Source organism: Apus apus, chromosome 3 (assembly GCF_020740795.1).
Source record: "Apus apus isolate bApuApu2 chromosome 3, bApuApu2.pri.cur, whole genome shotgun sequence".
Taxonomy (NCBI): Eukaryota; Metazoa; Chordata; class Aves; order Apodiformes; family Apodidae; genus Apus; species Apus apus.
Genome location: NC_067284.1, coordinates 63302134 through 63329510, shown reverse-complemented (window position 1 = coordinate 63329510; position 27377 = coordinate 63302134). Strand labels below are relative to the sequence as shown.

Below are 27377 nucleotides of genomic sequence, written 5' to 3'. Positions count from 1 at the left end.
AGCAGCTGCAGCAGCAGCAGCAGCAGCAGCAGCAGCAGGGAGGAGCCGGCAGCAGGACCTGCTGGCGGGAGGGGCGGGCCCGGCTGCCCGGAGCCCCGCAGCAGCGGCTGGGGCGGGCCGGGTCGGGCCCGGCGCTCTCCGCTCGGGGCATTGCTGGCATTGCGGGGCATACCTGGAGGAAGAGAGGGCTACCGCCTCCTCCGTCTCGGGTCTGGTGAGTATTAAGGGGTGTGTAATGCTGGATTGCTCCAAACCTGGCCGTGTATTCCCTTAGCGTATCTTAGGTTACAGCTGGAACAGTTCAGGCATTCAGGAGGAGTGAGGATAGAGGTTTAACTAAGGCTGTTAGGTACCTTTAGTTTACTTACACAGAAATGCCACTCTGTAATGCGAGTAGGCTTCTGGGCTTGTAAAAGACTGCAGCGGGGTAGAAGTTCTGGAGAGCTTCGCACAGGAGCCTTCTGACGCTGAAGCGCTGGGTGGGGAAGAAAAACAACATCTCTGCCCCGACTGCACCCCGGACGCGAGGTACAGCTGTTTCAGCAGATGCGCTAGAAGTGGCCTCCGCGCCTGGGCGTTTGACCTTCACAGCGCGGCTCCGTTAACGGGAGATGTAAGAAAAAGGTACACTTGGGAAATGGAGCAGGAGGGCTGGGAGGGGAATCAGTTTTAGCGTGTTTAGCTTTCAGAGAAAATGCTGGTGGGACTGCTGGTGTAAAACTTTTGCTTTGGATTTTTGTAGCTAAATGCAAAAAATACTCTGTGCTTACCAAATAGGTGTGACTGCTGGTGTATACCTACTTCACGTGCCCTGGTGTACTCGCCGAGTGTTTTGCTTGTGTAGTATTCAGTATTTGTAAAATTAGCTTAGTGCTGCTATTCAAATAAGAAGAAAAAATGCTGAATGCTGTTATTACTAACAGATTCTTTAGAGATGTTCAAACACAGTCTTTAAATTTGGACAGGGAAAAAAAAAATCTGCTTCTAAACAGATGGTTTCTTAACCTTTTACATAATACAGCCAGGGTAATCTCATAGCATAGCTGGAGCTGTGTCCTAAAGAGTATTGCTTTTGTGTCCCTTTACAGCTGTAATAATTGAAATGTTAATCCCACAGCATGAGGAAGTTAAAAACCTGTGGAACTTTCAATTCAAGTAATGCCTTTTACATCCAGAAAGGGACATACTATGTTTTTTGCCCCTCTTTTGAAGAAGAATTAAAACTGTGCAATTACAAAAATTTAAATATCTTTCATATGGTAATGGAAGTCAGTAAGTTGTGCAAACAAAATTGTGCGATGACAGTGTTGAAGTTGTAGTCAATATTTGGGGTTGTTTTTAACAGTTTCCATGGTCTTAAACTGTGCCAAAGTATACCTGCTTTCCAGAACTATGTACATTTTTTTCTTGAAGTAATATGTTGTGTTACAGTAATTTTTGTTTGCAGCTGTATCTCTCTCCAAAATTTTGAGTGTTTTAAGTTTTTTGGGGTTTTCCCAAGACGCTGCTTTTCCTATTTCCCATATGTATATATACTTAAGTTATTTTTTTTAATAAAACGTTAAGATTACCTAAAACTTTTGGAGGCGAATTTGCAGGGCTTCTTGTTGTTTCTACCTATAGCTTAATTACATTTATTGTGAATTCTGACTTTAAAAACACTTTGTAGTTAAAGCACTGCAGTTGATTTCTTTAGTCAAAGCCCTGCAAATGATCTTGATTACTGTTCGTGCTGGGAGAAGTAACTTTAGCTTAAAGGCAAAGCAAAATCTATTTCTGAAGTTCTGGAGAATACTTTCTTTTCCACCCCTAGCAATCTTTTCTAGCTCACTCACTCCACAGCTGTGGCTGGTGGGTCCATTTGTGTGCCAGCCTGGCAACACTGCTGCTGCCCATTGTAGCATGAGCTATGATCCCGGCGCGGTGACATCTGGAAACTCCCTGTCACAGGAATTGCAATTCCTCAGCCAGCCTGCGCCGTGGGAAATGAACTCGTGGTGTTTCAGGTTCAAGATGGGGCAGCTTATCATCTTCTCCGGCTGTGGAGAGGGATAGAAGGGCTAGGCTGGCTCTTGAAATCCTTGCTACAAAATGGAGGAGGAGAAATTTCCCTTCTGAAAATGTCTTCTGCTTCATAGTTGTCTTCTGACTACTACTGTGTGGTATAAGTATTTTGATTGCTAAAAATCTGCTTGTTAACAGGGAGACATTAACAGAAAATGCTGATTTATAGACTGTGCAGAAAATAAACTGACCATAATTGCACTTCTCAAAAATAGGAGCTACATTGTACCAATCTTCAAAGTGAAACTGTTGCATTAGTAAGTCACCTCAACTAATGTGCTAATAAAGTAAGAATTAGAGAATCTACTTGAAGATGAAATATATACTTCTAATATATACTTTAAAAAAAGTGGAAAGGACAGGGGAGGCTTGTTCTAAGTAAGCACCTTATTTTGTATAGTAAAAGCTTTTTATGGAAGCCCTAGTGGTTAACAGCTGAAATGGCAAAGCAAGAATCAGGGTATTGAGAGAAACCAAGCACCACATATGAACACATAGGAGTAAGAGCTAGAGAATTTGAAAAATGTTTCGCTGAGAGCCAAAATGGAGATCAACAACCATAAAACATTGAAAAGCTGCTTGACTTGCTAAAGACCATTGCAATGATAGATAACTAGATGTCTCCCATAAAACCCAGGATCAAACACCAGGCACCACCTGTTACTCCTGTGAACACTGAGAAAAAGCAAAGATGCAAAGAATTTTGCTCATGTGAAGGAGGAGAGAACCCTCCCTAAGAGTGGCTGTGTGCTGGCTGGCACAGCAAACCAAGTCAGGAGGGGATTTAGCAGAGTTTACAGAATGAGACCATACAACCCATGTGCCATGTTAAGAAACTTCAGTATATTAAGGGACTATTGAGTCGGTTACAGTACTTCATCTGGAAGGAGACTTGATAGGTAGCACTGGTAATTGTTAAGTGTTCCTTATTTCAGATGTCATCTTCATTTCAGAACTGTGAGGCTTTGTAGCTGACAGGTATGCGAGATCCAGAAAATCTGGACTGGTTCAGCTGGCTGAGTGGCACAGTGCTGACTACAGCTGAAAGGCTTTAGATAACTTTTAAATTTGAGTTTTGTCCTACCTTAAATTGAAGTCTTATAACTAGCTTATCCCACTGCAAGGTACAGATTTTTGGGGTTGTGGGTTTTTTGTTTTTTTCCTTATGTGGTTAAAATAACCCTCAACACTTAGCTGTTTTCTGTTTTCTTCTAAAGATCTATAAGTTGTCTGTACTAATATGCTAGGTTATACTAAATTTCTACTACATCATTCCCTCTTGAATTTGCACTTCGTTCATTCTCAATTGCAGGCATTATGAGTCCAGATGGGATTTGTTGAACTAATGTTTTTTTAAGTCTGTCTTTTTCTAAAAGCAACAACAAAAAAACAAAACCCCAAGAAACTTTGAAGCAAAGAAAAATTCTTTCAGTTGCAGCCAAAGGAACAGGTGAACTTAATCCAAGTCTAAAAAGGACATGCTAGTTAGGGAACACCAAATCCTACATAGTTTGTGTGGTACAGCTTTATTTTATGTCCTGAAGGGCTTGCAATGCAGATGGCAAATGTCTGCTGGGTGAGATGTGTTCATTGTTAGCTCCACAAATAATAGAGGAATTACTCCATAAAACTGTTACTAAATAATGTTGCCTCTGCAGATTGTGGTGCTTTCCAGATATGACACTCTTCCAAGTTGTAGTTTTGAACTGCATGGCTGAAGTGCTTTCTTAGTGGTTACTGTTACCAAGCATGCAGTAACTAAAGATAATTCTGGTTTTCTTTCCTTAGTGATCCAGCTCGCATAATTTCTAAGTAGATATTAATGTTTAAAATATTGTGCGTCCAGCTAGAGAGGCAGATACCTACATGTGATGTATTGAACATGTAGGTTAACACTTTTAAAAATGGCCTTTAAACTTCGGTTAAGTAGGGCTATCTATATTAAAACTTGTATTATTTACAACCTCATTATTCAGAATACCTGTCTGTTGCTTTAAAACCTTCAGGTATAAATTTTAATTGGTCTGAAAAAATCTACTCGGTTGGAGAATACTAAGTCCTAAAGCATTCTGGGGAGTTCGATAAAAATAAACTTTCAGCATTGAAGGAATTCAGAAGTGTCAAAGACTGTATTTTTAAAAATTACTGTTTAGATTTTTTTCATGATGGACAGGTTCTTTGTTTTCCCAAGTCCATATGATGTTAAAATCTTACTGTGCTTTTACTTGTTGCATTTAACTTGTCGGTTTGTGCATCCTTTAAAGGAGAGATTATCAGATAACTGTTTCCTTGCCATTACATCGCATAGTAAGTTCCCAGCCACTGCCATTGTGGCAGGGGAGACAACATATATAGAGATAATTCTTGTAAGAACGTATCTTGCTACGATAGCTTGAAGTGAAGTTTTGTTGTCAGTGGAGTTGCAGTTGCTTATATAGACTGTGACACAAATTAAGTACCACCGTACATAAATTTTCATACTCTCAAATATGAGTGAAACAAAACTTGGATAACATCTGGCTTGTCAGTTGACATCAAGTATCTTACATTTATCTAAAAAAAAGGTACCCATCCAAATGAAAAAACAGAGCCCAGCTCATGTTCTGGATAACTGTTTTGAGTCCTGGTTCCTCTTATCTGTGATTGAATAAAATACTTTATCAGTTGGCTACCTGAAGCATGCAAAGTCCTCTTGTTACTTGAGTATGGCATTGAAGGAGCTTCAAAGTAAGCAGGTGCTTCTGTTGCCTTGCTCAAAGACTGTGAAAATGGACAAATCTCAGTTTCTCAAGGCTTAGGAAGAAAGAAAGAATCAGCTTGATCTATTAAATTTTTTATAGATTGAAGTAGTTAATGAATAGCTTGTTCCAATGAGAACAAAGGCAGAATCCAGTGTTGTGGTACTGTGGTACGTATTTTTTGGCTTTTCTTTGAATTTACTGGTTTCTAAAGAGTCTTTATGAAGATTGTGTTTAAACTGAAAGGCATGCAGGTAAATATTACATCTGTTGGAAAAAAATAAATTATCTTTGATCATATTAAATGGAGGATGCTGGGCTGTAATTCCTGTGTCAGCGTTCATGAGGAAGGTCCCAAGCCTGTGTGTCTGTGCTGGGATTGCCATGCTTCCGCGGGTGTGAGTTAGCTCACATCTCTGTCTGGCACGTGTGCTTTGTGCCTAAATGCGTGTTTTCCTTTGTAAACTGATTTGAAACAGCTACTAAAAGTTACGTCCTGTTATCTCAATTGCTGCATGCTGCAAATGTCCTGGGTTTAAAGCAAAACGATGGTGCCTCTGCCTTACTTAAGGGCTAGATATTTGCAGTATCTCCATACTTTATTTCCAGCTACAGTAATAGTCAGCAGAACAGTAACTTTGATCAGTGTACAGCAGTTTCAGATGATGATAAGGATGTGTCAAACTAAGTTAGAAACAAACACAACAATGTCACGATTCAGCCTTTCTCTTACATGAGTGAATGTGAAAATAAGCAGCCAGAAATTCCTAAAATGCTGCCAGACAACTCCAGAGGAGCTCTGTCTGCCTTGACGTCCAGCCCTTGCTCTGTCCACTTCAGCAGGCTTTGAAGCTGCCTCTGGTGCGAGAGAAACCCAGACTGTTCAAACACAGCAGTATTTCACATCATGGGTATATATCTCTTCAGCCTGAAACGAAGTTTAGTCAGCCACTTGAATTTACTCTCTGTATTCAGCAGAGAGTCCTCCATGGGTTTGGCTCACCTGGGCCAGGGGAGGGGGTACCCGGCAGGAATGTGTGGAATTGGAAGCTGGAAAAAATATGCTCTTTGAGCAGCATATTCTCCTGTTCTGAGCAGTTATCTAAATGAAAGCGACTTCCCAGGGCATCTGGCTCTGCACATGATCTAGAGCAAATAGCAGAGGATTAATTTTCGTTTCAGAAGTGAAGGATTTAGCTATGTCTAGGGGAGGTGCTGTGCGGGGGGGCTGCAGGGGCTAGCATTCCACTCTGCAAAGCACTTTCTTCTCAGAATTAGCATTCAGGCAGTTAAATAGCTCAGCTGGCTGGTCAGATTTAGCTCTCTGAGCACTCAGCAAAGGTATCAGGGAGGAAAAGGAGTTAGAAACTTCCTTGCTTATCTGTCTTAATCTGTATGTTGTGTCTTTCTGCAAAGTTCACTATCTGTGATGCAAGCCTTGCAATTTGGACTTGGAATGTTGTTGATTAAATTTAGTATCAAAATGGCAACATTAAGATTGCCAAAGCAGTTGTAATTAACTTATTCTGTTTAAGTAAGTGTTGATTTATTCTTCTAAATAGTATATTATTAGTTTCCTTACTTCCTTATTCTCTTTCCTCCTCCCTCTTCCCCGTGTAACTTGGGAAACAAATTCTTATCCAAGTGTGATATCTGATCTGTTGTGTTATTTATCAAAATACTCATCTCCAATTTATTTTCAAAGCTTATTAAAACCTTATTATAGCTAACATGGGGAAATTGGCTGCAATGGGTGCCTCAGATAAGTTTTTGTTTTGAGCTAAGCTCCTCAGTCACCTTTCCAGTGTTAACAGTTTTCACTTACTTACATTTTGCTTGTAAAAGACTACTTTAGAATAAAGTCTTTAATATCCTTTCTTTACAGCACAATGCATTTCTTAGCTGCCTTTGGAATATGTGTCACTCAGAAGCATGAGCTTCTCAATCAGCAGTAATTAGAGTCCTGGAGTTACCTTTTATTTTAAGCTTGGGAAAAGCATGTGGTTGTGTTCCGTGTTAGAAGCAGAGTAATTTAGGTTGGAAAAGACCACTGAGTCCAACCATCCACCCAACATTGCCAATTCCACCACTAAACCATGCCCCCTTTATCTAAATTTCTTTTAAACACCTCCAGGGTATATTTTTAGTATTTGTAGCAGTTCATTTTGAGCTTCTACTGAAGACCTAGGCTGTCATCCCGAAATTTTGACAGATGTCTGCCAAAGTGGCTTGCTTTATTTAAATCAGACATTTAAAAACAATGTCTTAAAAATACAAATATGCCTCATTTTCAGTAGAAATTTGAGATAGGAAAGTAAGTTACTGAAATCAGCACATTCAAGATTATTAAACAAGTCTCTACTGTGTGTTTCTGTCTACTGTTGGTTTTCAAAGCAGAAGAGCAAATTGCAATGCAAGGTGTGGTGGTTACACAGTTTATACTGTCTCATAAGTAGTGGCTTATACTAAGTCCATTTCTTAGCTGTGATAGGGAGACTGTCCAATGTCTATTCATTCTACTTACATTTTGGTTTAATCATTGAGCATTTAATTTCACTCAACTTTCTGTTGAACGAGTGAAGGTTCTTCAAAACGAAACATTCCTAACAGTGTGTGTGTGACTTCTTTCTGTTCTCCTGTGTTGTGAAAGATGAGAGAGGAGCTTTACTCATTTTGATCTAATGTTATTCCTGAGCATCTGAAAACACTGCAGCTTTCTAACCTTTGCTTTATTTGTTTCTCCAGGAATATCGTGTATCCATCAAGAAGTTGGAGCATGGCTATGAGCAATGTCAGTGACTCTGTGGTTCTGAGCAATGGCAGCATCTTGTCTACTGCTACTGGCCCAGGTATCATTGCAGCTAGAGATGAAGATGTTGCAGTCCAGCAACTCCCATCCAAGGAAACACCAAGAACAAAAGCAAGTCCAAATGGCTGCCTGCAGCTTAATGGTACAATCAAACCATCCTTTCTGCCTTTAGACAACCAAAGAACTCAGCAGATGTTGTCGCAATGCTGCCACCCTTGTCCATACCACCATTCTTTAAGTAGCCATAATAACAAACAAGAATGTCATTCGGTGGTTGGCAGCTCAGCACCATCTCCTATGACTTCGTGCTGCATGCCGCCACATACTGAGTATTCTGCATCTATTTGCCAAAAACACGCCCCCATATATCAGCCTGCCTGCTGTCTTCAGCCCTCCCCATCTTTCTGCCTTCACCATCAGTGGCCTGACCATTTTCAGCATCAGCCGGTGCAGCAACATATAGCCAGGATAAGGTAAGCAGATTGCATTATTTGTTAGTTCTCATTATGGGTAAGCTTTTTCATAACTGTTGCGTTTTCTTACAAAAGCACAAGAACAAAAAGGAAGATGAGCCAAATTTCTTCCAAAGTGTTTTTACAAGGTAACCTTTGATGCATTAGCATTGTTGGGTTTTGGGTTTTTTTTGAAGAAACCAAGTCAGGGAACTCGTTTACAAGACGTAGTGTATGAAACAAACCAGTACAGAGATAGCTAAGAAAACACTGAAAGAACTGGTATGTCTGCATAGTCTAATAAAAATCCATACCTCCTCTAAAAAGTGCATTGAAAAATGCTTTCAACAATTCTATCTGTAAGTGTCTTTTGGTCAGGTCAGCTGATTCAGTGAGTTGCCCCCATGTCTTTTCAGTGTATTTGTCTGTTAAACTTCAGAGGTGTACTTGGGCTGAAAAATTTTGCATTGTTCCAAGTTGTGATACTTCCTGTCCTTCACTTCAAACAAACTTGCCTCTTTATATCTGTTAGCTTTGGAGTTCCAGTGACAGAAGTCAACAACAACCACAAAGAAAATCTTCTACAGCCTGCTGATCCAGGGCAAATTTAGTCAGACCAAGAGGCAATTTGTGAAAATCAAATTCTCCACTGCAGTAAGACACTTCATAGCTTTTTTTGCAAGGTTGCTTATTTTGAGTTGCCATTGAGCCAAACTGGATGAATTTGCACTGGGGTAGTAAAAGCTACCCTTCTCCCTGCTTTCCAACATCTGCATCCTTGCTCAAAAACTACAGGTATTTCTCAGTTAGTTATAATGATTTTGTCTGGGTGAAATGCATGAACTAATTTTAAACTTCTGAGAATATCAGACTAGGACAAATATGTAATGTGGAAAAAAAAAGTGAATAAAGCTTTTTTCCTTAAGGTAAAAGATGAAAATAAGGATAATAATACGAAGTGCAAATTGCCTTTCCCCTGCCAGTTATTCCTTTTACAAATGGAAAAAATCTTAGTTGTTGGAGCTGCTTACAATCAGGAATGCTTTTTCCACCCTATACTTCTTTAGATGTTGGGTAAAGATTAAAACTTCAATGTAGTTTTATATGCAGAGGTATGCCAGAGGTTGAGCCATTACAGAATCAGTCAGTCATACTTTTCAAACTGTCAAAATGGGTGCACTAGTTTCACTGCTTTTCTCTCTCACATGCGGCAGGACTGTTAAACTTCATCTGTATTCCATAGTCTTGAGGAGGGGAACAAATGTGATCCACAGTCTGTGTTTCTTTTCTTAGTCTAGAAAAAAAGAACAGTAGAAAGTTCTTCCAGATATGGTAAAATAATTTTTTCCATAGCACTTCACAAATACGAAGACTGTGTTTGAACTGTTCTGATTTAGATCTCGAGCTACAAAGGTTTCTTGATTCTTGCGCTTCCTCCCTATGGTGTATATTTGTACGTAAATGTATGTAAATTATTTATAATGATTTATGATAAATGTTTGTTTTACTGCTAGCAGTCAAAATAAGGATACAATTTGACCTTTAAAGCACCTGTACTTATTAACTCCACTATATGTATTAGCATACTCTACCCCTACTAAGTGGTTACGGTTTCATTTCTGGATTTCATTTGAGCTAACGCAACTGAATTTTCTCAGCAAGAAGATTCAGTTGCACTTGCAATATGCCTTGTAGGTTACAAATTAAGTGAGTCCATCTTCTAAAAGCCACCTAGCTTCTGGGTTGCTGTTACCTGTTCTTTTAGCTCTAAACATGTGGTAAATAGGACTCAGGTCACATGCTGTGTTGGGAAAGCTGGACTTCTAATGCTTTTTAAACTCCTTAAACTGGCTGTGACTGCATTAATAGTTAATGCGTATGTCAATGCATATCACTTGTGTTATTAGCATGGAACCAAAGACTTCTTTTCTCTCTGAATATTCTACAAGGTATGTCTAGATGTTACAGTATATAGGTGGTAAAAACAAGGAGCAACTGGATGCAACCTTGCAGCTGGATGAACACATACTCAGGAAGAAGCAAACTGTCTCATTGGTAATTCCTTTACAATGCTAAAGAGGTGAATAAATGTGTATTCATTTTTTACATGCTCAAATAGCTTTCTCTTAAGCAGAAGAGTAACACTTATTTAAGTGATATTTTTACATTATCTCAGTTCCACACCCTAATCTTACTATATTTTGAGCCTATAATCTGCACAATAGCTTTTTCTGCAGATGCTTTTCTTACAAGGCTATTGGAAATCATCCAGCTTTAAAATATACATGTTTTTACAGGGTTATTAAAAATGCAGGCTTTCATATGATACATTAATTAAATTCAGTGTGTGTTCAAACTAGCTTTCATTTTGGTTTTTTGTAGGTTAAAAATTGCATTCAGATATTTTTCTAGTAAGTTTAAGGGGGGGTAAAACATTAGATAGATAGAGGGGGGCAAACACGCTTTGCGAACTGTATTGCTGATGCTTACAGCTCTGGGCAGGTAAGCAATTGTTTCAGCATGACAGGTTTTGAAGCCCAAGGCTTAATGTTTGTCAGTGACCTAATATTAAAGGAATGTGGTTCTGGTATATGACTGCAGATTGGAGCATATAAAGAAGACAGATGGAAACAATGCCACACTTGTCCTCTTGAGGCTGTCTTGATCTGAAGTTTTGTTGGGTATTCAGCTTTGAAGCTTAAACTAAATTACTTGGAAATATCATCTATACACTGTAACTTAAACGTCTAGGCAACTGGTGATTTTTTTATATTGGTGGAAAAGGCTTGTAGCATAAAATAAAATATTTTTAGTGGTTTGCAGAGTGATTGGTGGCCAAATATCTATTGTAAAATTAGGTACAATAGGTCAGCTGCTGGTTGTAATGATGCTCATGATTTTTAGGTATTTTTTGAAAGTTGGACCATCTTGAGCGAAGTTTTTTGTGTTGTGAACATATTTAAGATGTATTTCATTCCAACATGTTTATATCTTTCTTTTTAGTGGGCATAATACCTTGATGGCACAAACACTCCCTGGGAAATTCCAGCCATCTCTCCATATCTGAATGCAATTCTCTGGGGATTTGATTTGCATAGAAATGAATGGTTTCTAAACTTACCTGTTTGGAGCATGGTATGATTAGTCCTTCCCCTTAGGTACTATTGGGAGATTTTTTTTCCACCCTGACTCATTGGAGAGCTCTTCTTGAAGTAACCCTTTTAGACTGAATGCACTTACATGTCTCAAGAAACCTGTTTGGGCTTAGAGCCAGTGGGAAGGTGGGTAGTTCTTGCCCCTCCTTTGCTGCTATCTGTTTTTGTAATCATCTGCAACCTTCAGCAAGCAGACAGTAGAAATGAGGAAGAGGAACCAAGTAAAACTGTTAATTTAAGAAGTGGAAGAAGCAGGAAGACTGGTGCTTGACAGCTGGAAGCAGCAAGTTAGGAATCAATAGGAAAGAGTAAAACCATGCAGCCCAGGGGCATGGTTAGTGTAATGAAAGGAGAGAAAATAAATAATGAAGAGTTGCATATTCTGGCAGAACTAAAAACTACAGTAAAGAAATGTAAAACCAGGAAAATCTTAAGGTTGTTCCTGGTATCCCTCAAAATCTGTTATTTATATAGGAAGGAATATATGTGTGTAAATAGGAGCAGAAGAGAAAGAATGTGCAGACATCATTCAGTAAGTGGTCTCAGGGTTGTGGAAAGTGTGGGGTTACAGTACTGTGTGTGGATGTTGTCTCTGATATGCAAGTGGATTCCTTCTCTGACTTGTATATGAACTTTTTAATGGGAAAACACCAGTTAAAAGCTACCTGTATCCTTGCTAATCTTGATGCCAACCCCTTTGGAATCTCTGCCAGTTTAGAAAACTTGGGTCGATGATCTTACAAAAAGAGGTGGGGGGAAGTAGAAATCAGGGAGCTGCAAAAGAACCAGTGGTTCACTCACAGGGAAACTGCTCCAGACTGCCAGTGTGTGTAGTACTTGCACTTCTGCAATATTGAACAAATTGATTCATACAGGTACTCTATACTCAGTGTAGACCTGCTTTATATCACCTACCATTATTTACATCTGGAGACTATACTGTTAATGCTTTTTGCTAAAGTAAAGAGAATTGTTCTGAAAAGCATCTGAATTCTCTCGGGTAAAAAAGACAGGATAAAAGGACGTGTGGGATGATCTCGGTGCGATCATGCAGCTGTTTCAAGCCTACAGTGCAAAAATGAAATCAGTTTAAAGCCTCACAGAAACATTAGTTTGGCTAAGATGAAAGACTGGCACATATGTAAATCACTCTTCATCCCCCATCAGCCTAGGCTGGACGTTTTAGCTCCTCAAGCTTAGTTTGTTTGAATTGCTGGATTCAAAGTGTTCGCTTGGTAGACCAATTTATATTCTAAGCAAGACAAAAACCATAGTACTTCAGAGTCAGGAAACTGGTAAAGCATTAGTATCTTCAGGCTTACCGTATGTCTTCCTCTCAGTTAGATTTAAGCCTTCATTTGAACTGTTTTGGCATTGCAGATTTATGTGACCGTTCTGGGATTCTGGGTTCTGCTGTATCTCAGAGAGTTCCATGCCACACAGTTCAAACAGTATTGCAGACATACTTACACTTCAATTAATACTTTAAACAGGAGATCTATAAAAATGAAAAAGCTGTGAAGTGAGGATAGAACATAGCTTCCTCTTACCCATTTTATATTTTCCTTCTAGTTACTTGGCATAAAGATTGGAACCACAAAGAAATAGCTCTTGTTTTGTCAAAAAGCATGGGAATGTTTGCCAAATACCAATCTTAATAAAAAGACTGTGTTATGAAACAGCTCTCTGCTTGATTCCAGGAAAAGGATAATTGTTATCTAGTACATTCTGTCTGGCTTACAGAACTGGTTGTATGTATACATACAGTATTTTCAAATAGTCTCATTTCGGCAACATTCACCGTTCACAATAACTCCTACCTGGAGTTTTTTAAACAAAGTATTTTCCACCTATCTATATATTTTCCATTTTGAAAATTGTTCACTTGTGCTGTATTTGATGCATTAAAAGATATTTTTGAGCTTTTTATATTAAATGTATACTCATGGTTTTTGTACAAAACGCATACTGTGTCCTGCATGTTGGTGATTTGTATGGAAACAATGCAAATTCTAGCTCTGTTCTTAGTTAAGCCATTTATTCCCTGCTAAAATAGGAATTTTTTTTATCCAGTGTTATCCTAGAATGAAGAGGCTGGAGACAGATGGGAACCACAAACTAGATGTTGCCTTTTATGTCTCAGCATTAGCAGCCTGGTGGTGTACTTGGGGATTTTAATGTCGTTGAGAAAAAGAAAGGGAGTGTGTTGCAGTCTTATGCATCCTTCTGAATCTGAGTCTAAATGTGGAATTCTCTGTTGTACATGCGTGGAAGAGGAGCTCTTCCTGCAAACAAACAAACTGGTTCTTTTTCTTTCTCTGAAATAACTTTTCATGGCAGTCAAGAATTTGAGCTGTGCTCTCTCGATTTTGCTTATTTTATTAATTTTCAATTTTTAGTCTTACTTTATCCATGATTATAAGAGTTTTATTCTGGTTTTATTAATTTACTCTTCCCATGTTAATTATTGTGTGTTGTTGGCTATGCAGACAACATGCTGCACTTTTTATTAGTCTTGCACAAAGTTGAAAGCAAAGGATTGACACACAGAGGCCAGAATACAAATAAAAAATGCCATTTTTAATTCAGTGGCTGATCAAATTAAAAATAACATGCCTAGAAAAATATTGAGTATGCTAAAAAAAAAAAAATAATACCTCATTCATTAGGAAGTTCCAAAGGATTGTTGGAGACTTTTAATTGTACTAGTTGAGCATTAGTGTTTGTCTAGATTCAGATTGCTTTGAAGCAAACATTTTTGCAATAGAAAGAAGACACTTAGAAGGTTCCTGGTCTGGTCTGAGTGCAGCTGAGTACCAGCCTGGCCATGTTTTGACCTTGTATTTCTGCACTTACAAACTCCAGGTTCTGTATGTGATAGAAGATGGATTTCCTGTGCCCTGTATCCCTCACCTTTCCTTGAACAACAGAAGAGCTAATACGTAACTAGCAATCTGCTGGGCCTTTGAACTGAAGTCTTCAGAAGACATAAAGCTGGTAATGTGAGGGAAATAGTAAAAAACACAGGTCCTTTATTTTATACTAAGTTGACTGGAAAACTAGCATCAGCTGTGTTCATTATTGAGAAGGACTAATAGGTACGCTTTTTGAGATGAGTTTTACATACATATATTTAGAAAAAAAATAGTGGCAAAACAGCCAAACAATGGCAATTTGTTGGGATGCTTTGACCATATGTAGTTCTCATGCAATTTTAATTGTGGGTTGTGATGAGGTTCTAATGTGAAACAAGACAATCTTAGACAACAAAGAGCAAAAGTTTAAATGTGGCCAGTGACCTGATTTTCAGCAGTCTTAAATAGAATTTGAAAGATTTAGGTATTCCTACTTATTGAAAGTTTTAAGTCTTCCTTATGATGGGGGAAAGTGCCTAATAACAAACATCGACTTTGGAAAGCTCTTTGGAAGTTGCTGTAGTTCTCTCTGTCTCCTGCTCCTTCCAAAAGCACTTGTCCTTCCTCCTGGATGATATTTCAAGGTTGCCTTCATGTCCCTAGTAATAACTAGGAGATGTGCATGCTTTTAAGTAGCCAGTGGTACTTGAACGGTAAAAGAAAACAAAAATCCCAAACACAATGCAACAGAGAGATACACAGGGTGCCTGAGCAATTTGGCATTAATTTTGCTACACTAAGATTGCTATGAGATTTCTACCCAGGTTGTCTGTCAAATAAAGAAATCTCTTGAAGCCTTGACTATCAATGTGAAATGTAAATGAGATGGTACCGCTAACAGATCAGTAGAAATCCTAAGCTACCAGTATTGATCATATTTCAGGAAGCCTGGCCTCTCTATTTGGAAGTCAGCTTTTTAAAAAATAAAATACGTAGATTAATGTACTGAGCTGGAAAAGCTTACATGCATCCCATGTCCCACTTCTCCAGTATTTTTTTGTGGTGTTAATGGGATAAATTCTTGCTTTACATTTCCAGTTTGTAGGATATTTAGTTCATTCAGTCAAGTGGATGAACTTCTGCTAAATTTTTGCTCAATAGTTTTGATTATAGTAAATCTCTTTTATAGTCTGTTTAATCTTGCAGTGCTTTTTTGAGTTGTAGCTACAATACTGAAAACCTCTGAACATTCAGTAAATACTCCCTTTTTCACTTGCTTCTTACTGAGCAAACAAAAGACATTTCATCTCAGGAGATACAGAACATGATGTTGCATTATATATATACAGCTTTCTTATCTATGTTAGCATAAGCTAAAGAGCCTTCTTTGTGTAATAATTTAGTAAGTCCTTTTAAACATTTAAATTGTGTTGAATATACATTTGGTTTATACAATTCAAAACTTATGACAGTCTAAGTGACTAAAATCACAGACATTGGAACAGCAGCTCAACACCAAAATGTATGCTTGAAGTTAAATACTTCACTAAATTTGGAGCAAAATTACTTAAGTTACAGTGTTTTAATTTGTTGCAAGAGGTGAAACATCGAGGAAGATAAAAACCAGGCTTTATCCCTGTAGAGTCACTCTGGTAAGTTGGAGGAATTGTAAGAGCTGGTATGTAGTCTATAATCAAAAAAGCTCTCTGGTCAAAGGAGGTTTTCTGAGAGCAAAACTGAACCCCCTGGTGACTTATATTCACAAATCCCTACATCTGCACAGGAAGGAAGACTGAAGCATGTACCAGTCGAAGCGAGATATATAACAGTCTAAAGTTTCCCTACTCCAGAGTCAAACTTACATATGCTTAATGTCAATCAATAATGCCTGTAAGAACTTGGATTTCAGCTTTCCTTGATAAGTACCTTGATAGAAATAGATGCTCTTGTACATGTCTTTCATTCTCTTTCATATAATGGGATGGAGTTTTTCTTGTGTGTATGTTGTGATTTCTTGGGTCATGTTAATTTCCTGTCTGTCAGAGAAATACAAGATGTGACCATGACCTTGTGTTTCTCCATTCAACTGGGAAATGTAATAAGAACAGCTTTGAAATGAAATATTTCTAAGGAAGGAATTTTTTGCCAGTAAAAATGCTGAAAAGTACTCTCATCATCATTTAAATCCCAAAACATATCTGTTAATTTCACTGTAATTACTGAGAAAAGAAAAAAGACTAATGGTTTTAGACTTGTGAAGGATCTTTAATATTAGTCTGCTCCAAATTAGCTGTTGGCTTGTTTTCAAATAATGATTCATGGTGGTATTTTACTAAGCTTTTTTTATTGTCTTGAATAGTTCAGGACTTTTGTTCAACTTGCCAAGCAGAACTATATGCAGTCCTGCCCTTAGTGCTTCAGAAGTGAAAGGAATATATGTATGTATAGCTTCAATTAAACCTTGTGGAGAAGAATATATTTTAAATTATGTATAAACTTTGCCATGTAAAGCTGGGACAATCCAATTTAAGTATGTTTGTCAGTTTTCTTATTGACAGTTTGAGAACTGTGCTTAGAAGTGCTTATGCTCATTGGAGAAAAGTTGAGGGAAAGAAGGATATAAGAAAAATATTTGTAGGGTGTATACTACTTGGTTCCCTCACACACTGTCAGATTTTCCAACAGAGAAGATTATTTAATTCTATTCAAGAGCCAGGTAGATGCTATTAAAGAAAGAGCCAGCTTTTCTAGCAGTTGATAACATTTACTTAGTTTGTTGGAAATGAACAAGGGAAGGCATTAGAAGTCAGTAAATGCAAAAATGAGGTTCTAGGGAACTTTAAAACTGAAAACTTTGTAAGTAAACCCTGGGCTCCCACATCTGTACCGTCTGTGTGGAGCAGTGAGGAAAAGGGGGAAGGGGGTGAAGCCAAACCCCAGACCTTGTAGATGTTTATAGGAACATTTAAATTTCAAGTAATTTATATGCTCAAAACTTACAGAAGTTATAATTTTAGTGTATAATGAATCATATTGCAGTACTAAATTTATATAACTTCTAAATGAAAACACATGTATAGGATGTCAACATTTGACATTGACTATTTCCTGTCTCTGTTGACTTGATGAAAACATAATTTCCTGTTACATATTGACATGAGCTGGCAGTGTATGATGGGGAGATACCAAAATTATCTATTACTTTTTCAAAGTAGGTTAATAAAGTTTAATATTGATTTCATAGCAGAAATAAAGTGAGCCAAACCTTGGCTTAGTTAAGTATATTGGGCAGAGAACAACCTTTATAAAGCTTGGCATCTCAACTATAAAGATGTGAATTTGACATATATAATACAGTTGCCAAATAGCATAATTGATTTTTGGTCTCTCTACTACAAAGACTTTCATTTTGCTTTATTTTATGCATAAGAATAATCTTAGCAGAAATAATTCATAAAAATAAGGTTAAGCAAAGCCACGAATTGAGATTTCACACTTTTTAATGGGGTGAATTAGCAGTTAGTTTCAGATCATCTCGCCCTGATAATTTAGAAATAAAAAGATAAAATCTTTTTTGATTGTTCCTTGACATTTTATGTGGGAGAGAACAAGGAATTCTCTGCATTTTTCTTGCTTTCAATAAAACCTTAGAAAAACAATTAAAAATAAAAAAATTGAATTCTCTGTCATCTTTACAACATCATTCTGCTGTGAGTTGTCCTGTTCTTCCTTTATACATGCAAATAAGTAAAGTTAGAACAGACAAATACCATAAACTCTGCATATTTGAAAAACATCTACAGAGTGTTCATTATTAGAATCAAGGGAAAACTCTACACATCATAACAAAGTATTAAATAGGAGGCTTGTAAAAAGTTTTTTAACAACTTAATCTGTTGGATTTGTCTGAGTGATTGTCAAAAATGATAAAGCACTTAGGTGTTATACCCGATACATCACGCAGCAAAAGCTAGCGTGATGTGTAAGAGCAATTCAAATGGTTCTCTTGGGTCTGTGGTGTTCTGAAAACATGAGGCTTTTCTTCCTCTACCAGGATTTAGTTTTTATTGTATGTTCTCATGGAAGGTGTACAATATTATGCATATCCCATTCTATCCTGCAGGGATTTAGCTTATCCTTGAGTGTAATAATGGCAAAAAGCTATGTGTTACCGCTTCTTGTAATCAGATCTACCAACAAAGGGAATAGCTTCCCTCTGGCAAAGTAAAGCATTGAGGTTAAACACCTCGGAGTCCTTTGACAGGAGTGTCTTTATATTGATTTTTTTTTCAGTAAGTACAGCTATTTACTGTAACTTAATATTTTTTACTCAAGTGAATCTTTATGTGAAAGGCAAGAGTGCAAAATTAGCTTTTCTGTTATTGACTTTTTAATGATTAAAATTTAGGTATTGCTATGTTTAGACACCTAGGGTATACAAGGTGCTTCAGAAAGAAGACATAGGTTGTGTCCTAAAGAGTACACTATAGCACAAATATGTGTGGTTTTATTGGTGTCATGTTATTTGTATCAAGACAAATAATACATCCCTTTTATGAACACCTGCATCAGGAAAGTAGAATTAAAAGTACTTGAAAACAGTCAGTGTTTGGTCCATTACTGCTAGAAACTGAAAATATTCCAGATCTACTGCCATGTCTACAATTTTCATTTATTCTGGTCTCCACTCTGCTGGAGCAGCTGTTGTGGGATTGCTTCTGCTGCTGTGTTATCTGCAGTACTATCAGTGATCATGTACAGCCCTGTAACTCTGTGATAAATAGCTGTAAGCTCTACATTTATTTGCCAAATTCTGTGCAGTGCAGCACCAAAATGAAGGGGACCAGCCACCTGACTAGTTAGTTTTCTCTGAATGATTGTTTGGAAAATTGGGCTCTTCCTAATCTGTCAAGTTTCTGTCAGTGATAATTTCCATGCTATGCTAGTGCCTGGGTTTGAGCCCTGAAATTATGGTTCACCATCACTGTTCATCTTCAAATGTCACCAAGCATGGATCTCAGCTGAATTTGCTGAGGGATTACATTTATCAGCAGTCAGAATGTTTTCGTCTGAGACCAGTTTCCACAATGAAGTAGGAAATGTGGTTGCAAAGACTGGTGCACATATTTTTGCAATGTTTCTGGTCCATTCATACAAAACTGCTTGGGGACATGCTGTGGTCTGAAGAGCAGCAGTGCTTCATCAATCAGTGCTGGGACATGGTATCTTTCTGCCAGGGCTGGGAGCTGGCTTAGCTCCAGCAAAGCACCAGAATCAGCTGGATACTGCTACTGGGAGCACAGCTGCTGACTCTCAGGAATGAAACAGAGGAGACACACCTTTACTTTTAGTTTCAGATTTACCTGTGATGCTCTTAGTTGTTGCCTTACACATGAGAATAAGGTGCAACAATCCCAGGGAGTGCCTCTGTGCTGTCCTGTGTCAGGGCTTGTAGCTTCACAGGCAGAGGTCAGAAGCCTTTCTACATCTGATTTCCAATCTCTACATCTGCACACTGTGAAACAGAAATGCAATTGCATCTGAGTGTTATGAAATAACTCAGAAGTCAAATGTTCAGCCAGGAAAATATGCAGTCATAATAGAAATTCAGAATGTTTTAGGAAGGCATTGCTTGGATAAATTAATACAAAAGTATAATCACTTTTTAAGTGATCTGTTTTGTTTAAAGTTACTATCAGTGTAGGCAGGAATGTGGATGTTGAAAATCATATTAGTATCTTTCAACCTTTCAGGTTATTGATAGACACGGACATTTTTTTGAAGTGCGGGTTGCTCCACAACAAGTAGAGAACTCCCATTTATTTATGCTTGAAAACACAGCCTATTTTCCTAATTTTCTGTTTCATGGTTTTGCACCTGCCCAGGAAGCAGCTAGCATTGATTCCTTGTGGCGTGAGTCAAAGGTGGTTACTTAAATTAATGCTTTTCTCACGATAGAGATTTGCAAAGAAAGACTGCAAAAGAATGTCTTGGAATATCTAGATACTTTCATTGTCCTCTGACACATTCAGGTTTGTATTCCCCTGTTGTGCATTAGATTAATGAAACAAATGCACTGCAAAAACAGCAAGCCATCCATAATTTTATTATTTAGTGTTAAATTAATCAGGAATGGTCTGGAGGAATCAGGAATGCGGAGGAATATTCTTGAGAAAAATTGTTTTGTGCCATGTAATGTCCAGGTAATGTTAAGTTTATAGAACTAGATGTAAGGATATTTATTATTTCAAAAAGCATGCTCTTCATTGTGGTTCTTAAAATTAGGACCAACCTCCTCTTTCTGTTAGACTCAAGCTATTTTCTTAACTTCTATGAGAAAACACACTCAGTGCTGTAACTGAAAGGAAACTTTGGCTTTACTGACAATCTGAAGGAAGAATGTGGCCATGTGGCATGGTGTGTTCCCCTTCTAAAGAACTAGACATTTTCTTTCTCAGACTGAAAAATATGTATAACAATAGTATTTTTATTATGCATGTGAACTGTCCCAGTCAAGTTGGTATGTGCTCAAAGGCAGTAATGTTTTGTATTGCCTGACAGGTCAAAATATTGGTAGGAATGCTGTGATTAAGTGCATATTTTGACTGGAGTGGTGAACATTAGAGCTGTAGTAGTCCAGTCCAAACTGGTGCCCTGGTTTGTCTTCCTGGTACTTCTAATATTTCCTACAGTAAGCTTCTGCATATTATAGCAATACTTTTTCCCCCTCCTTTTCACCATGTTGCACAGCAGGATGCTGGTCCACTGAATCCATTTCATGTGAGAAATGTCTGGGGTTTTTAACGGTTCTTCATGTAGTTTCTAATTGTGTGGTGCTCAGTCTAAACTCACCATTAGGAAAGGACAGGATGAAGCAAACCATCTGTTGAATAAGGGCTGAGACTTGAGTAAATTGTGATAGAGTAGAACTTGTTCTTTTGTTCCCCCTTTCCTTCTCTCCCTTTGGTGCATAATATGTATTAGATGTTAATCAGTGACTGTCATTTATATAATAACTTGGTTGTGCTGGTTCAGTCACAAACAACTGTGATTGTCACGTTCCACTATCACACTTGTGAGAACTAAGTACAGAGGTAATTCAATACACAGATCAGCGTGGGTTTTGTCCCAGCACAATTACGGAATTCACAATTTTTTTCTCATGAAAACTGATAAGGATTTTTTTTTTTCTGTCTAGATTCCTTTTTTGGAGGTTAGTGGCATTTTTTAAACTGGCTAAATGGAAGTATAATTCTTCAAAAATTAGACACAGTAGTGTTAACTAAGTGGGAAAGACCTGGTTTTGCCATGCATTTCTGTATTTTAGAGCATAACTAAATTTTTGGGGCATAGTTCTCAGGGATAGCTTTTCCTATTGACCAATATAATAGAGTCATCACAACAGCTGCAAGGGATTGGTTACACTGCTGGAATTCACCCGAGTGTACACAAGGTTTTTTAATGCATGCTTTTTGAAACAAAACAATTTGATAGCAGGTGTGACCTTTAACCCTCCCTAACTTTGAAGAACTTCATCATCATCATTTGTTCAGTACTGAATATATTTTGCAGGTGGAGGAAACAGAGGGAAATGTAGTTTGGTTTTGATGGGAAGGGAGAGGATAAGGAAGGGTTGTGCTAGTATTTTTACCTCTTTTGTGTAAACCAAATTAACATCAGTTAATTTTTGAAAGTTCTGTTAAGAAAATCTGTTTTGACATATGGTTACCAATGAAAGCCAGTACATTTTTGAGGGATTTAAAACTTGCATGTCTCCTAAGATGTGGCATGCAGAAGGGACTGGGAAATCTTTGGAAAGGGTGAATATACAAGAAGATACATTGAGAAGGTGCCTGCATTGCCCCTAGAACAGTATCAATTACACATCGGTCCTTTCCAGCAAATGTTTGTCTTTCCAGCTCTTTGAGGACCTCAGATGATTCTGTGGCAGTTCCGCACCTCACTGTCCAAGCAAACCCTTGTATTTGGGGGATTGTATAGTGACGGCTCTCTAGATGAACCAGCTAACCCTCTACAGAGTCGTGGAGATCACTGTAATAATTGTCTAGGGATACAGAAGGCAACTTTATCTGCTGACGTGAACTTGAATTGTCATAGAAGCCTTTATATAGTGAGTATAAATGCAGATTACAACAGCCTGTGTAAGTAGTTGTCCTTGGATGGCTACTGGTTGTGGTAAATAGTTGTATGGTACTGTTCCTCATGGTGAGGTCCATTATGGCACAGATAAAAACAGAACTCACTTTCATAAGTGACTGAACATATGTGGAAATACAGATCTTTACAAATAGAAGTTATAAATACACGTTTGAATCCTAATATTAACATTAAATATGCACATATATATTTTTCATTAGTCAGTAAACCCAAGAGTGAGTGCAGCAATTACAAAAAACTGTTACCTGATTTGGTAGCTTTGGCCCCTTTTTCACATAGGCATGGAAGCAGGCATTCAGTTTGCACTCTGTTGGTGCTGAATTAGTCCTTGAAAGGGCTTATCTGTTAAAGCATTTCTCTTCATACAGAGGCACATTGCTACTAACTTCAAATTCAGATTAATGAATTCTGTCTTCAGTTCCTAGTTCCTTGTCATCCGCTCTAACCTTAGTTTAGAAAAGTTGACTTTGTGGTTGAGTCTGTGGGTGGTGAGAAGTCCCTTGATACTGCCACAGCTTCTTTTCAGTCTCAGGCAACTTGCTATTGCAAAGTCATTTCGTAACTTGGTTCATTTGGCTTTCTGTACATACTGACTGCTGAGGAGTCTGTTGTTCCTGTGGTGGTACCAACATTTTTTGGCATTAGTTCTGAAATTGAGTATGGTCACTACCTCTGAAAGTCAGGTTGTTGCATCTTGGACTACAAACTGAAGGTTGGTGATATTTCATAAATTTAATCTTAATTTTTGTTGCTGGATTTAACAGAAAATCCTTGTCTGTACATCCCCTTAATCCTTGAGTTACTGCAACTGCAGACTGGTTATTCTGCTTTTCTCCCACCTTTCTCCAGCTTCCTCATGGCTGCAAGAAGCAAATTGTACTACTGTGTACTACCTACAGGCATGTCCCAGTTAGCAGTTCTACTGCTTTGCCAGGTTGGAGCATTTCTGGAGAGCAGTGAATTACAGCTGATAGAAATTTGCTTTTACACAATTCCAATTTCTTTTAACAGTTAAATTAAAATGTATTTATATTTCTTGAGGAAACAGATATATTAGCTTTATATTTCTTGATGGAATGTTCCATCATAGTTACATTTATGTGCTATATTGCTTGAGACACATCTGAATGCAGATGAAAATAGGGCTTAGCATCAGTGTTCGTCTTTGCTAGTTTAATTTTTCTTCCAGCCTCCCTGCAGAGGAAGGGAATAACAGGAATGGTCATATTTATGTCACTCTGTGCTGCTAATTACATTTTCATCACCATTTTTTCATCATGTTGACAGGTTGCCCAGAGAAGTTGTGGATGCCCCCTCCCTAGAAGTGTTCAAGGCCAGGTTGGATGGGGCTCTGAGCAACCTGGTCTAGTGGGAGGTGTCCCTGTCCATGCAGGTCCATCTTGAAGGTCTCTTCCAATGCAAACCATTCAGTGATTCTATGTTTATTAGCAGTGCTTTGAACATCTGTCTGAAGTGGTCTGTTACAGCATTAAGAGCTGGTTTGCAGTGGATTATACCTGTTATTTGGTGTAATGAAGCATGGTGTTTCTTAGGCTCATTTCTATATGGATTATTTTCCCTTTACCTTTAAAATTCCCCAGAGTCAGAAATAGATACAGTCTTAAGCAGTACTTGCACCTGGATGATGATGCCAGAAGTTTTTGGTTCCCCTGAACTAGAGTTTCAACCCACTATGTTGAACTTTATCCTTTGAAGGACAAAAAATATCATTAGTGAGCACTGAATTAAGCTTTAGACTTTTTTGAAATCTCAGAGGAGTCCAGAGTTTGAGTTGTTCATCTGGTGGCGTGAAAGCATGCAAATCTTTCCTCTTTTGGAAACCTCAATGTAGAAATGCTAAGTGATCTATTTTATGCAAGCAGCTGTTTCTTAATTAATTGTTTTCTATACTTTTTAAAAGAAGTAGTATTAAATATGTCCTAGGTGGTAAAAGCAAAACAAATCTGTAACTTGCCTCATGTTCATGGACAAGGAATTCTTGCAAGGACTGACAGATTCTTCATGGGGAGTTTTTTTTAAGTGAAGTTTGTGGCAAACTTCACGATCCAGTAGCTAAAAAAATTAAATGCTCCCTGAACAGCAGCAGATATTAATAATTTGCTTTGGGTTTGCAATCTCCTCATCAAAGTCATACTGTTTGTATTAGATTTTTAACAAATAACAAAAATGTGCATAGAAAAGTTTATATAGGTATCTTCTGTCATTCTATTTTGTTCTTTATGACAAGGCAGTATTTATGTCCAAAACCATTTTTTGTAGAGGAATTATGAGAGACAATCAAGAAGGTTCATTAATTGCAGTGTCAAAATGTGGTGTTTTGGTTGTTCGTTCTCATCATATGCAACCTTTTTTTTTTCATGGTTTTCAGTGGTATTGAATTTCTATCCTGTTAGTTGATTTGGTCTTTTGTTAAAAACTGGAAAAGCCTCTTTAATAATAATTCCAAAAATCAACTGCATAAAATTCCACTTTTGAAAACCCAGCTGTCTGTAGCTGTAATTACTCTCTGAATTACTTGTTTGCAAAGTCTCAATTGAACATGATTGTATGCCTTTTAAAAAAATTCATATTCTAAAATATCTGATTTTTATAATTTAGCCACTTATACATGTATGCCAAGAATTAAGCAAATTGGCAAGTGCATGTATATGTCATATATTTTCAATTACTCTCTGTTTTCCTTCCATCCAGGCCAGCCAGACCATTCAAGTTACCAAAAAGGTAAGATCTAATACTGTCATGTAGGATATTTGCAGGATCATAAAGGCAGTAGATAAGATGATGGGAAAACTGTTATTCCCCACACAATGCAGGGGAGTAAGGAATGTTCAAGGAAAATAGTAGAGAATTAAATTAAAAGAGATTTTGGAACAAAAAAAGGAAAGTGTTTCTTTATGCATTGGGTAGTCAGTTTCTGAAACTGCCACAGGAGATCATGGAGGCAGATAGCAGCAGGAAGTTCAAGCAACATTTTGAGGAATTCATTTACAATGGGTCCTTAAAAAAAGTCTGAAAAAAGGAGCCAGGGACAAGCTCTTTTACATCCCAAATCACTTGGAATCCTGCAGGAGCAGGAAAGGGATAGACCACAGATGGTGGCCAAATTCTTGTGGTCCCCCTAAGTAGTCTTTCTATTGATATCTTCTTTTGGAGACAGCATACTGGGCCAGAATTTTAAAATCTATGCAGATTTCAGTGTTCCTTTTTGGCAATTTTTTTATGGCTTTTTTTACTACAATCCATGCTATTCTCTGTGTGTGTGCTTTCTGCACAAGCATAAAACTCCTGTGACTCAGTAATACGGCTTATTCTGAGAAGCAGCTCAGTTATATCATTAATAATGATAAAAGAAACTGACAGAAAAGTTCAGAAATATCATCATAATGATTTTTAGTCCTTCCTAAAATCAGAAACCCCACACAGTCAAGAACACTAGGTTTGGACTGCATATGCTCTGAAGAGTGCCAGGATCAGAGAAAACAACAGAGCAACTTACCTGAAACTGTTACAATTTATGTTCAGTAAAGAACCGTGCCTGTTTGCTGATTATCTGCTTTGAGTTATATAAATCTTTTTTTTAATATTAATTCAGCCACACAAATATCTATTGCTTATAGCAGTATGGAAACTATAGATGGTATGTTTCTGTGTTTATGTGATCTGATACTAGTGATGAATAGGAAAAAACCTTTGGTTATAATTTTTATTACTTCAGAGCAAATGTCTGTAATAGCTAGTCAGTCTGGCACTTGATGTTTGTAAAAACATTTATTCCTATAAATAGGAAAATTCTATTAGGTCATTTACTTCCCTTCAGTTCTACTTTGTACAATTGCTCATTTGGCAAGCTGCCCCTTTGTGCTTCACTTTCATAAAAACTTAGACTCAATATTGCTTTTCAAGCTTTAGCTAATTAACCTCTTGTGTGAGTGAGAATGTAAGAATTACCCCATGTTTACTTAATGGGCAGTGCGCACTGCTGCTGATTTTACAGTTAGAAAACTGGGAAGCAGCTGTGGGAGTGAGGAGCTGGGCATTACCTCCTTTCTTAGAAATGAGACAGAAAATTTCTGTAGAGCAAATAATTGGATTGATTAGATAATGAGTTGCTCTGAAACTGAGAAAGAACTATAATATTTTAAGACTAAAAATTAAAGTAAGAAGAGTGCATTGCTAGAAACTTTCATGTTGTGTTGCATGTAAGTTGAGGAGAAAATAAGAGTGTAGATCTTCTTGATCAATATTTAGTGTGTACAGAGACTACTCATATAGAATTATTCATAACCCATAATTTTCCTAATGGCTTTTAAAACTTTGTGGGACTTTTTGCTTTCAACATTAGCAATGTCACCCTCAAAACATAAACTTTATTAATTCAAGTCTTTACTGTAAGAAAAATTGCTAAAAACTTTAGATTTCTGGGTTTCATTTCATTTTCTGATACTTTTCTGTCAATTCAACAAAAAAAAACAAAAACACTTTATAAAATGATAAACATTCAGTTTCCTTACAAAAATTCTTGCACTCTTAAAATTCAGAATTAACTAGGAGTTAAAATCCAAGGGTATGTGTTTTCTATCCATGCATGATAGCTGGCTTAATTTCCTGAAGGAAAAGGTCAGTGTTCTAACATGGCACTTTAGATAAGTGTAGATTAATTTTGTGTTTAACTTTAATTTTTGTGACATCCTTTTCTCTGTTCCTCTCCTGTAGCTATGCTGCACTGATAGCTGACTGGCCCGTGGTGGTCCTGGGCATGTGTACTGTGTTAATAGTGGTGTGTGCGCTTGTTGGAATATTAGTTCCAGATCTTCCAGATTTCTCTGATCCATTGCTGGTAGGTAAATTTTAATCAATTGTACCATCAAGGAAGTACTTTTGGTTTGCTGGTTTTCCAGTGGTACCAGTAAACAGCAGATGCAAGTGCAGCAGTTGATACATTCCGCTTAAACTGAGGAATGCCCAGGAGGTTTCCTATACTATGAATCTATTTGGGAATTGATTTCCAGAGAGATTCAGTTGGTAGTAGGGTTGCAGAAGCAAGTTCTGTCTAATGAATCCACAAAAGAAATGAGGTGGTAAATTAGCCTTTTAATTCGCTACTA

General features: G+C 37.6%; 1 protein-coding gene across 4 annotated transcripts in view; it reads left to right on the top strand.

Moving 5' to 3' along the window:
* Nucleotides 1-27377, top strand: part of DISP1 (dispatched RND transporter family member 1) — a 92261-nt gene that overhangs the window by 52555 nt on the left and 12329 nt on the right. For 2 of the 4 annotated variants that reach the window (XM_051615211.1, XM_051615208.1), the window contains exons 2-4: nt 7548-8084; nt 24964-24993; nt 26986-27109. In XM_051615211.1, coding sequence (XP_051471171.1) covers nt 7579-8084; nt 24964-24993; nt 26986-27109 — 660 coding nt within the window. In that variant the 5' untranslated portion in view covers nt 7548-7578. Of the gene's footprint in view, nt 1-167; nt 215-586; nt 625-7547; nt 8085-24963; nt 24994-26985; nt 27110-27377 lie in introns of those variants that run through there. The other 2 variants (XM_051615209.1, XM_051615210.1) reach the window with 2 other exon arrangements.